We start from the raw sequence: 12774 nt of genomic DNA, 5'->3' as shown, positions 1-12774 counted from the left end.
GTACATACCCTAGGATTAAAGTGCTAAGTTTCCAGCTACAGGTGTATTTTTGGCTACTTAACTGAAGAAAACATGCCAACATCTCTCTCCCCCCGCCCCTTTACAGTGTTTTAAGTGAGATTATCCACAGTATTCGTGCTTGTGCTCTCCTCTTTCTGAAATTACTTCGCAATTGCTAGTAAAGTTTTGGGTACATATTGCCAGTTCTTAAGACAAGACAGCACCAAGACAGCTCCTACCACAGAACAATAATAAAGAATGATGCCGAAATAAGAAGGGAGAGCGAGTAGCTATCCCCACCCCAACTGCATAAGAAAAACAGAAACCAGCTTTTCCCCCTAACAATTATTTTGAACACATAAATTGTATATAGAGAGGAAAACATAGATACCTTGAGAAACCTGCATTCGACTTATAGGCACGGTTGGCATGGACATAGGCCCATCTGCAACACAACAGAAGAATGGTCAGAAAAAACCCAACTTAAACTATGAACTCAGGATTAGCATGAGAGCCCAAGTACACAAACTCTGCAGAGCTACAGGTGAGGTGCACAAGTACATCCTGGAAAAGTACTTACTGGGTGGCCGCACAGGCTGTGCCTGGCCCATGGCAGCAGCCACCTGTGGGATGCCAGGGGGCTGAGGGCCTGCGCTCTGTAAGGCTGGCTGATTCCCCAACATCCCTTGTTTGTGAAGACGAGACCTCCGTTTCTCTTCTAGTTCCTTCTGGATCTTATAGATTTTCTCTGCTAATAAATGATAGTATTCATCCTACAAGAGAGAAAAAAAAAAAAAAAATTAGTACTCGGTGTCAAGTATGGTTGGAACTAGATGATCTTAAGGTCCTTTCCAACCCTAATTATTCTATGATTCTATAAGAAAGTAGCAGCAGAACTCATGTAGTCTACCAGAATAACATCACCTGGTTTAGGTTTTGTAATGTCTACACCTGCCTATTTGAAAAATAAATATTTCTTTTTAGAATTCCGTTAAATTGAAACAGTCTCATCACTGCTTTACTGCAGCAAAGGAAGAAAAAAAAACAACCCTTCTATATATAAGACTTGGCTTTATGGCTATCCTTCAGACCTACTCTGAGTAGATTAGTAAACAAAGGAGAAGACTGTAGAATCTCTGTTGCTCGGATGAGAAACATGAAGCTGTGATTTAGGTTCCAAGTGTTAAATTATTTTTAAATGTTATATTTACAATAAATACTTCCACAGACAGGAGAAAAATACATTTCCAGCAACACAGACTAATTACACTTCAGGAGACAGGTGTTAAGGACAGACCAATTTTTATACATAGAAAGGAACCACTCTTACTAAGGAGTCTGACTACTGAAAGTCATTGCAGGGAATAAACAAAATCAGACAAAACCCCAGAGGAATGGAGAAAATCAGTGAAAAATAGTCCACAGGCACAGACAACTAAACACAACACCAGTATGAGATGAAAAATCCATTTTACTCAATCCACACTGACAACAGATCAAATAACACAGTCACAGTGCACAGCAAAACAGACAGTTTTCCTTGTTTGCAGATGCGCGTCCAGCAATTAAGTGCATGAGATTATATACCTGTTAAAGACATAAAACCCCCTCAAACCCTCAAGACTATGTCTCTTTTGTGGGATCACCTATACGCTTAAACTCCAGGGGTACATGGAGCAAAGGCTGAGTGATGCCTGTCCCACAATCCTTTTGTCTTCATCCAATTTTCCTCAAAACTAGATTTTGTTATTACACTAGGATTGAGTTCATTTCAGAAAACTTAACAGGAGATAGGGATTTCTCATCAACCTTGTTAAAGAAGTCCAGAACGGCAATACAAAGCTTTGGGTTTAGGTCATTTCCCTCCTCCAAGTGTCTCAAAAATCCATCAGTGCAGACACTGTTGGCTGTCCAATTTAAAAGCACTACAGTCCCTTCCCCCCTACTGGCTCAGCTGCCTACTTGTAAATGTAATGTTGTGCTACATCCACACCACAAAGATTCCTGAAAAAAGGATGTGCTCACAAGGAGCACATCATACTAAAACCATGCAGTATGTAGTAAAACAATTGCTTACAATCATGCCTCATACTAATATATTTTTCAATGTCAAAGTGGAATGCATGCTCCTGTAAGAGAAAGATGCAATTCCATGTGGCCTTGTTATTACATTCTTCCAAGTTTGCTGCTTGGAGCCAAACACATTAGATGCATTCCCATAAAAGAGACTTCTGGCAATTAAACTCTCACAGCTGTTTTAACAGGTAAAGAGAAGATACACCTGCGTGTTTCTCTAGCACACTAGGTCAGAAGATATTTATGAATAGAAGTCTACTATGCTCATCCTTATTGAGAACGTATTTAGATACGTATGTATGTCTATGAAACCCTTGTTCTCTCTGAATTAGTTTCCTAAAGCTGCCAGAGAGATCTTCCTTGCTAAACAACCTCTTGGTAGCCACAAGGAGAAGATGATATTGTCACTGACCAATACTGACACAACAGCAGCATTACATCTATGGCCACTGCCTATCTACTTCTAGGAAATAAAACTTCAATTCCACCTTCAGCTCTTTTGGAAGATGGTCTGAGGGGGGCCAGCTAAGTGCTACTGTCTTACTGGATGATTATTACTTGAAATTACACTAACTGCTCTCTTTGGATGCTCTTACCTTACTTAAGAAAGGACTTCAAGATTCTGATCAGGTAAAATCTCACCAGCTATGATGACTGGTACTACTAACATTGTCTCTACCAGATGAAAACTTTCAGAAAGTGGTTCCTTTATGGCAGAATTAGCACAGTATCATAATGAATTAGTATCCTTTGCATGTCAAACAGGGTTTGCTCCTTCTGAGTAATATAGATTTGAACTGGCACCCCCTTGGTGACAGAGCAAAAATCATGAACAAGAACAGGAATTGTGTCTTGTTTCCTATACACAAGGACAAACACAGGCAAAGTGACTCATTATGTTGAGACATGAAATAGCTATGCATCCTAACCAAACCACTCTCAATGCTGCTGAGTAGGGGAGAAATCACTCCAACAGTACAGGTAAAGGTAAGCAGTACAATAGGACTGAGTCCTAGAGAAAAACTGCAGTTTCAAAGAGTCATTAAGTTCCAAAACTACTATTCACACAGACTTCCAGAAAGGAGGAAGTCAGTAAGGGAAACATCAAGAACAGCAAGCTGTGCTCCAGTCTCCGTGCACATCAATCACGCTTCCAGGAGGAATGCAAACAGGGCTGGGATGATGCTGTCTAGCTCTCATGGAGCCGAGGGAAGTGAATTAACTTGGAGTGACATTAATCAGATGGCTTCGGACTACACAAACACTGTCATAGACAGAAAACATGACTTCTCTCATCAAGAGAACAGTGGAATGATTGTGCTTTTCATTATACTTATGAGATTTGTGGTGCTCCTGGTTTTTAACATATATCAAACAGCAACATACCCTACTATTAGCAGATTCATACATATCTCCTTCCACCTTCCTGGCATAAGCCACCAAGTTCTCCATGCGGCGATCCTTCAGTGCTGCCGGATCAGGCGTGGGGAAGATGGCTTGGACACTAAGAAAAAGAAAAAAAAAATAAAAGAAAAATTCTTCAGAGAAAAAAAAAACTCAATCCAGCTTTATGATATCATCCCAGACATTCCCTTATACACCAGATATGTAAAATCATAGCAAAATAGTTTGGTTAAAATAAATAAAAAAAAAAATCAGTATTGTATTATTTCCCACAAGACTAAAGCAAATTCAATGATGAAAAAGATGTGAGATTTAACAGTCTAGAGTTTAAATACTTGTTTACTACAGCAGTACAAATTTACTAGCAGCGTGAACTGGTTTCATGCCCATTCCTTAATGGGCTGAATGAGCTGAAAAGGATGGTTAAAGGTAACAGCTCATCCTCAGTGGCCTGCTGTCAGACAACCACCACTGATAACTTTCTCAACAACCTTTCAACTTAATGGTGGAACTACTGTATTGAAATTCTTCAAAACATTCAGGAAAAAGACAGTCTTGCTGAATACTTACAGTTTATGCACTAAATGATTGCGCAGGTCCTGAGTGACATGTTCATGCCATGCTTTCCTTACCCCCGTACTAGAAGGAGGTGCAGCCGTTGGCATTGAGCTGAGATTTCCAACATTGCCAGAATTTGTGCCATCATTCATTAGTGGGCTAATATAAAAAGACAAGCGACTGTTACAGTACAAGAATGCAGGGTTTTGTTGTATGTTTGATGCCTGAAGTAATTTCTGAGTCATTGCTTTCATCACTTCTAGCTACTGCATCAAACATTCTCTAATCCTGGTATCAACAAACTGCAACACCTAAAGCAGCAGCAAAGCTCAGGAATTTACAAGACATGGTATGAATTATAAAGAATCACAACTGTTAAGGTATTTGTACATTCTCTAGGGGGACAAAGTGGTAGATACAGAATTGAAATAGGAAAGAATAGCATAGATATATATGTGACTGATCGTTTCCATGCCAATACAGTTACTTTTTAAAGCATGCTCTTTATTTACATTCATAATTGTGTAAATAAATATTTAACTGAACAAGAATAAAGATGTGTGCATTACTTATTTGTCCCAAGGGATGTTGGAAGAGCAGTTTCAGAAATTAGACTAGCTTGCTGGTCTGTTGTTATTCCTCCTGTGGGAAGGTTCATCTGGTTGGCTCCTTTGGAACAAAATTAAACATCATCGGTACCTAGTTAACAATTTGTGACAATAACACAGCAAAACTACACTTTATTGACACAACTGTTTAATGAAAGAAACAGTATATCAGGTAAGTACTTTATGATAGTATCTCCTGTGGTACATACAAGGAACTACTTATGCAACCAAGTTACTTTCAGTCTGAACATTTTTGTTCCCTCAAAAACTAGTCTAGTAACATTTAAAATTCATAAACTCTTCAGATTAGTTCAGTAATATAAAAAAAGATAATACTACCAATTAAGCTCCCGAAAGAAGTTAGCTTCTGAGACAGAATTGTCTACTAAATAGGCGAAATACTTGCTAAACCAGAGTCCTTCTGCAATTCAGCCTTAACACCTCAGACACCACCACACTAAGGACCGTATTTTAAAAGAAACTAAAACTACTCCTATTTGGCAGAAGCTTTCTAAAATTCAAATGTAAATGAATGGTAGTGCTTATAAATAGTACAGTAATCAAGTGAAACAGACTACACTAAAAACTGAACAGTCCTGTTTATTTTAACACCTTAGTTTCCTGTTATTTTTTCCACCTACCCAATGCATTAATGGTCCTCATTTGCTGGTGAGCCTGAGGCTGTGCCGGCTGTTGGCCTTGTACCTGGGGCTGCAACTGTGTTTGAGGCTGGTTGCCATATGGCAGTCCAAGAGCAGCATAGGCTCGTTGCATGGAGCTGGGGTCAATTGGATTAGGATTACTTAGCGATGGAGTATTCTGCTGTCCTGTGCCAACAGAGCCAATGGAATTTTGGATTCCACCAGCTGGAGACCCTAAAAGGGCTATTAAAAAAAAAAAAAAAAAAAGGAGATAAGAGAAAATGGAAATCAATGAGGACAAACAATTTAACAAACCATGCCAAGAATCAACAGGACATGCATATAGTTATATCATATGCATTTTCTGACAAAGGACAGAATAACACCAGAGATGCCAAGTGGGAAAACTCAGCCGTTGATTCTACAGGACAGAAACCACCCTAGCAATTAATACATGCAGTCTAAAGAGAAGTGCTGTAAATTCTGGGCAGACAGGCCCATAACTAACATAATATACATAAAGTATAGGCTCCAATATACGGCTAAATAGAATATCATGCTTGGGACAGTAGATTAAGGGGGGGTGGGGGTGGGGAGAGGGTGGGTGTGTTTTAAAAAAAAAAAAATAAAAATTAATTTCTCTACTTCCCTCTTTCCCATCAATCCCATTTTAGGTCAAAATATTTGGCTCCAGAACAGAGATCCTGAGTTCATCAGAAATACTGTGTCCTTGGACACAAAGGTAATACTGAAGATCTGTTGGTAGAAATTTTCATTCCGAGCAGTAACTAGATGAAAACTCTGAAGGCCAAATTATCCTAAACCCCAAGTTATTCAGAGATATGAAAAGCCCAGATGGATTTCAGATTGTACTGACAGTATCTAAAATAATTTGAAGAGTCAGAAAGAGGATGAACCTGCTACTGATTTTGCTAAACAATTTAGATAATATTTAGGTACTCATAAACCTGTATGATCACCACAACCAACCAACCTCTCTCACCGCACAGACATACGGAAAAGTCATTTCCATTGTAGACAGGAAATGTAAACAACAGGGAAAAAGTAGTTTTTACTAAACCCAGAAGTAAATGAAAATCTGCTTTCTGGTCCTCATTTTAACTGCCATTCTAAGTAATAACATGTTCCACTGTGAATGACATATGAAGCATATCCTTCATTACAGAGACACCACATTTTGATAACTGAGACTCTGATGGAAGTAATATGTACTTCATATTTTTCTCCTCTAGTAATTAAATATGAAACGTGCATTACAAATTTGTGAGCTAAACACAGCAACAATAATTGCTTTTTATATAGACAACAATAACTTTTATTGAAATATTAGGAGAGGCACATGTTTAGAAAAAAAATAAAATCAGGAAAACAAGCCTTCTAAGATATTAACAGCATTATCTAAGCTTTCTTAAATCCTTACCCACTAGGGAGGCAGGGAGAGTCACTGAAAAAGAAACACATGCTTTCAGCTTCCATCCAAGAGAAAACACACACATTAGAGAGTCCAGACTTTTCCCTCTCCGGATGAGAATTCAATTTGATCTTATTTGCCAAAGGACTACAAATAAACACAGTCAGAGATCCCTCTCTCCAGAATAGGCAGCTACACAGAAAACATCCTTCATTTCCCCAAGAACAATCCATGGTATTTTCAACACTGGGTTTACCATGGAAATTAGGCTTACATATGCTTACATTTTATGGACACATTCATACTAACTTCTGAACTCACTGATCATTTCCAAGCAAGTTTAAAAAGAAAGAAGCTGACTGAAATCCTGTCAGGTTTCATTAAAACAAACACACGCATACCAAAACCAACATATTAAAGATCTACAGTATGAATTTCTTGTTGGACTTGCACATAGCACTATGGAATCTCTACGAGAAAGATGTCTTTACACCACCAGAAGCCAAGAAATAGGAAGTATCTAGGATGGTTAAATAGCACAAAACTTGTGGCACTCTGGAATTCAAAAGGCTTCAAAAGCTGTTGTGACAGCAAAGGATTGATTCAGGAGCTAATAAAAATTCCAGCTTGTTAGAAGATGACATTTCTCCAGAAAAGTTACAATACAACACCCCCAAATGCTCTCAGCACTGTCTGTAAATCAGGACATCTCTGGAGGTGGCAGAATGACCACAGGTGTTGCCAAAGGCTGGAAACACGAAAAAAGGCTTCCAGCCATCCCACTGAGAACAGCCAAGAATTCACCATTCCTCATGCTCCTCTACGGAAAAAAGCAGACATTGATCTCCAGAAGACTGCAAGCTTGGCTTGAACATCACTGCGAAGCTCAGGAGTACCCTGGAGAAGTCAAGCACCTCTTGCCTGCAGCTTTGGGCTGAGCTTTGGCAGTGGTATCCATCACTATGAAGCAGAAGTTCAGCCCCTGTGTTAAGAGCAGCTTTAGGAACCACCATTCAGCCAACTCTAGAGAAGTTCACTTAAGCAAGGTCAGTCTGCCCCAGCCAAAAAAGACAACTAAACTCAGTTTGGGTAGTCAGAAGAGTTGACAATTACTCAATGATACTTTAAAAGTGACAATGTTACCCTAAGGGGACACGGTATGAAGAGCACTATTTTAACTTGCAGTTTAAAAACGCAAATGATATCAAAGAAGTTCCACATGTGCGCATGTATCTATTCAAGCAGACAAAACTCAGTAAAGCTGAAAAACAGCCAAATGTTGCTTCAACACTTCCAACTGTAGTATTATTGGGGACAGACTACATTCCCACAGCCAGTACTACACTTACAATGTGGAATTAAGTGCTCCTGACTATTTGGTCTCAGCTTTTCTATACTTCGTAATTCACTTAATAGTACACTGTATTGGGTATTTTCGTAACATCAGGGATCTGATTCTGAAGGTGGTTTCTTTTATCTGCTTGTTCACTGGTTTTATATGAATGCATGACATTACCCCAACCTGCCAAAAAAAGAAGATGGAGGAAGAGAGTATTATATTTCTGTACTGAACAGATCAAGTGCAAATGCAGTCCTTTCTGTGGCAGATATACCATGGGAAGTCAAGTCAATTAAAATAAACAGAACTGAAACAAACAGAAGTTATCACATTAGGGCACCACTACATGAAGCAAAGTCTACAGTGATTTTTATTAACTGATGTTTCAAACATTGATAAACTTGTGACAGAAGCCAAAAGTGCAAAGACAGCTTTGTACAGGACTACTCACATTCTAATTGCCTTAAAGACAACCAAGCTGCATATGTCCCCACCTTACAAAGTCACATGAGTTTATGTATCTTATGAGTGACAGTTCAAACAAGCAGAGAAGTTAAGCACTCCCAGAACTTCCTGAACAGCCCTGATTTAGATTAGGCCCTCTCAGGCACATGCATTAGGATGTAACCTAAATGATCAAAATCTCATCTACAGATTTACTGTTTCAGTGTACAAAGTAGATAATGCTGCCTTAATGAAACTCCATGTTTTCTAGAGGGGAACCCCTTCACCCGCCTAGAATTTATTTTAAACACAGATTCCTACTGCTATTTTAAGTATGTATGCCCAGCGCTTCCCTAACCTGACCACCCCAGTGAAAGCAACAAGTTAATCCATTTTTGAGAAGTCTGATTTACATTTTTCATTTTACTTTCCAATTCTGTAATTGAGACTTGTCCAGGAGGGTTCAAATGCTCTGTCCTGCAGGTCCTCGCTCTGCTCATTATACTCATTCTAGCTGAGTGGCTGGAGCAAAAAATCTGCTGGTGACCTTGACTCACCTCAGCATAAGCCTATCCTGCACCCTGAATTATGGAGGTGTACAGAAGGTTAAGTGTACACCATCATTTAATTAAAGGCTGGATCATGAATCAAATCATGGGGTAACTAAAAATTTTATGAGCAGCTTAAAGGTAGGAAGTGTTGGTATTAAGCTTCACCCCCAATGCCATTTTAATTTTTATTTATATTAAGCATTAAATTAAAAGCCTTCACAGTATAGCATCGTATTAGTCAACGAATGGAACTTCTTAATCTGTGGGCTAACCATGTGGCGCAGTGGAGTAACTGATAGCTGGCAGGTCACCATTATGTATGATTTACAGCACTTGAAAAAACGAGACATTTTGTTTGTAGATTTTTACAGTCACTGACAGTAAGACTTGAACTGGATTTCATTTCCAGTTTTTGCAGGAAACAGGCTCTAGTGAAGAAGTAGCTGTCTATCTTTCTGAACACATCTCTCCATGCACCAATACACTCTTTTCTTCCCTACAAAGGGTTAGTTTCCAAATGCTCTACATCCAAGTCTTCATTCATTTTCTGCTCATACTCAACCTACTCCCTCAGCCAGCTAGCTCCCAGTCCTTACTTCCATTTCCTTCTTCAGAATCCCACCCTCCGTCCCCAAATCCACATGCTCCAGAATTTCTGGCCCCATCTTTAAAATCTAATTTTTAGATTAAGGTTAGTCATCTAGAATTTACTCTTTTTCAATCCAGCTTTTCCTCACTGTATCTTATTTAAAATTTACCTACAAGGTAAAATACAGGGAAGACTAACTGCTAACTCCATGTTCAAGATTTCACCTTCCAGTCTCACTCAACCGAGCAGGGGTCCCAAGGATATTTTAGTGTCCCCTGATCCTGGAACGAAGCACGTGCATGAGAATGGGCCAGGTCCTAACAAACGGTGAGCACAACACACCCATGACCACCAGTAGGGCTGCAAGGGGGAAGCACATTCAGTAGCTGTCTGGTGGCACAATATATACCTGCTGAAGTCAGGAAGAATTAAGAAGCTCAAGCATGTGCAAGACAAGATGAATCTTCAGAAAAATAACTGTCACAATAGAGCCATAAAACTAGGAAACGTATCAACAGCTGTTTGCAAGAGTTTATAAATCAAATTGTTGTAGGCTCAGCAGGGAGCAAGTACTTCCTAACAAAAGCAAACCTCCCACACCCCAAAACATTACAATCAAATTCCAAGTCATTACTTCAAAACACAGGAGTCACTGGCCTATTCAAAAGAAAAGTTTATCATGCTTTAGCATGTGCAAAATCATATTTGGTTTGCATTTTCTCCCTGCTCCCTCCCCACAGAGGAGGTATACACGTAAGAACCATGTGGAACAGAAATAATTTCAAACTTGTCCCGACATGTTCTATTAACAAGTCATGTTACTGTCAGCAATTACAATAAAAGATAGTTCAAGATTACTTATATAAAAACAAAAGCTATAAAAGTGAAACCTGGCACAGATGTGCCTTGCAAAGTATCTAAACACCAAAACATGGGGTATGATACCTGTAAAGAAACAGCTCCATGGTAATAACCTAAACCCCAGGACTTTGTGCAGCATGCAAATTCCCCAAGGAGCAGGAACAGATAGCTATAAACAGCACAGGAACCAGCACATGTGGGAAGGGTGGAAGCAAGCACTAAACTGCAATGGCTCAGAAGTGCTGAAGTGCAGAACTTTCTGAAGGATCGGCACACTTTGAAGGAGCTGCTTGAAAGCCCAGCCCGGGTATAACAGGACTCAAAAACAGCAGTGGTAAAACAAGCATGAGCACAGGCAAGAAGATTTCAGGACTCAGTCTTTCATGACCATGAAGGCAGGTCATTCATGCTGTAAGGAAGACAGCCTGACAAAAGTAATGAGGGCTGCTATACTTCTCAGGATATTTTTTTTCCTTTACGAATGTTCTCAGCATGTTCTGCCATATGCAGACCCCTTCCTCCCTGCCCAGCTTAGTAGATGCTATAATTACCTTTCCTAGGAGAGCCAACATTTTCCTGAAGTCTTAAACTATTCTGGCTTACATTAGTTGTTACCTCATCCGGCAGTGTTTTCAAGTGCATGTATTAATGTAAGATATTTCTGAATGCCTAAAAAGGGACATCCTTTATAATCTAAACAATCATTTTTAGTGCTCATCTTTTACCTTCAAACCAGCCACAAGGTGTTATGTGTACGTTCTAGATTATGTCTCTGAGTCAAGGAACCTTGCACCTCAGCATACTAAACTGCAAATTTTCCTGTTTACTACCATTGGATCATTAATTAATTGAATGGAAGGAGATTCCACATTTATATCCCCGCATGCAACAAGAGAGCCAAACTCTACGCTCTACAAACTCTGCACTTAGCTGTTATAATTCTGTTGCATCCAAACAACATCCTATTTGATCCTGTAACAAAATTATTTTCAAGTTTTGTTCAAGTGCCTTCTCTTTTGATAAGCTGCATTAATGACAACACAAATACTGCACAAACTACTTTTCTCCAGCAGCTTGTATTGAAAAAAACCATTCTGTTGTGCTAGATGTTGTTAGCACTTTGATAACAACTGTGTAATAAGGATGTTATGCACAAATGGACCATGTCATATTAAAAAGCAAAGCTTTCAACACATTTTTCAGAGGCCAAACATAACTAATCACTTGCAACAAATGACTGCTTTCAACATACAAGACGTATCTTGCTTACCAAAATGTCTGCTTGCTTGGCAAAACAAAAACAAAATTCTTAATTCCAAGTAGCTCTGTATTTATAGTTTGGGGTTTTTTCTCAGTTTTGGAGGGGAAAAACCCGCTTCTGAAACCATGAGAACATGTTCAATGGATACTTATGACAGTCTCACCAGCTACTCTTTCCCCTGCATTAACTTCACCTAACCCACGAGTTCTTCTCCATCTTCCAAGGTTTACTAGTGTTCCTCACTGCAGTATCTGCCTAATGGAAATTAACAGAATGCTTCCAACACAATTCCAATGTAGAAGCTTCACAAGTCTTCCAGCTGTTTTTCACTTCTTAAATCTTATTTAAATATACTTAGGCATAACATCACTTAGACTTCTAGAACTGCTGCATCTATACTGTCAAACATTCTACCTTGGCATCTTTTCAAAGGGTTTGATGAGAAGCAAATTTACCAACAGCAGTTCAGTATTTTCTGTTTCAGAGCAAGAGGGAAGAAATGAACTGGAAATTGACTGCCCGCGTGCATCAGTGACAGGTACACTATTGCTAAAAAACAGGCATGGGCAAAACCACTATGATTTGCAGAACTTCAGACAGCATTAAATACACTTAATGACTAAGACAACCAGACCAGATCTTTCTGTGCACGAGAATATTTTTTGTCCATTTTTTCCAACATTTTTTGATCATTCTTAATCACTAGCATGTTGATTTGTTTCTAGCTGAAAGAAAAATAATGAAGTAGCTTCTATCTTCCGTAAAACCCTCCCTACATCCAAAGTTGCATTGTAACAGGAATCTACTGACTTGCCTCACAATGGAACGCCAGTTAGAAGTCACCACACTCCTTAAAAAAAAAGATGTGTGTTTATCTGATACTCTCCCTTTTCAATTATTGTGTATTTTAGTAATAAATTGGGTTCATTGATCAGAAAGGGGAATTCACTAACGTATCTATCCTCATACAAGATTATTAAACAGAATGAAGTTTGTTGGGACGCTTTCAA

The 12774-nt window shown here is 39.0% G+C and overlaps 1 protein-coding gene across 9 annotated transcripts in view; it reads right to left on the bottom strand.

Moving 5' to 3' along the window:
• The window catches only part of CREBBP (CREB binding protein), a 95365-nt gene that overhangs the window by 35942 nt on the left and 46649 nt on the right, over positions 1-12774 (bottom strand). For all 9 annotated transcript variants that reach the window (XM_062635571.1, XM_062635581.1, XM_062635598.1 and 6 more), the window contains 6 exons: positions 5288-5530; positions 4608-4707; positions 4051-4197; positions 3463-3580; positions 581-773; positions 392-445 (listed from right to left, as the gene is read on the bottom strand). In XM_062635571.1, the coding sequence (XP_062491555.1) occupies positions 392-445; positions 581-773; positions 3463-3580; positions 4051-4197; positions 4608-4707; positions 5288-5530 (855 nt within the window). The remainder of the gene's footprint in view (positions 1-391; positions 446-580; positions 774-3462; positions 3581-4050; positions 4198-4607; positions 4708-5287; positions 5531-12774) is intronic.

The sequence above is a fragment of the Pezoporus occidentalis genome, unplaced genomic scaffold (genome assembly GCF_034315485.1).
Source record: "Pezoporus occidentalis ecotype Australia unplaced genomic scaffold, CSIRO_AGI_Poc_V1 ctg113, whole genome shotgun sequence".
In the NCBI taxonomy this organism is placed as follows: domain Eukaryota; kingdom Metazoa; phylum Chordata; class Aves; order Psittaciformes; family Psittacidae; genus Pezoporus; species Pezoporus occidentalis.
This window is presented reverse-complemented; position numbering and strand designations above follow the sequence as displayed.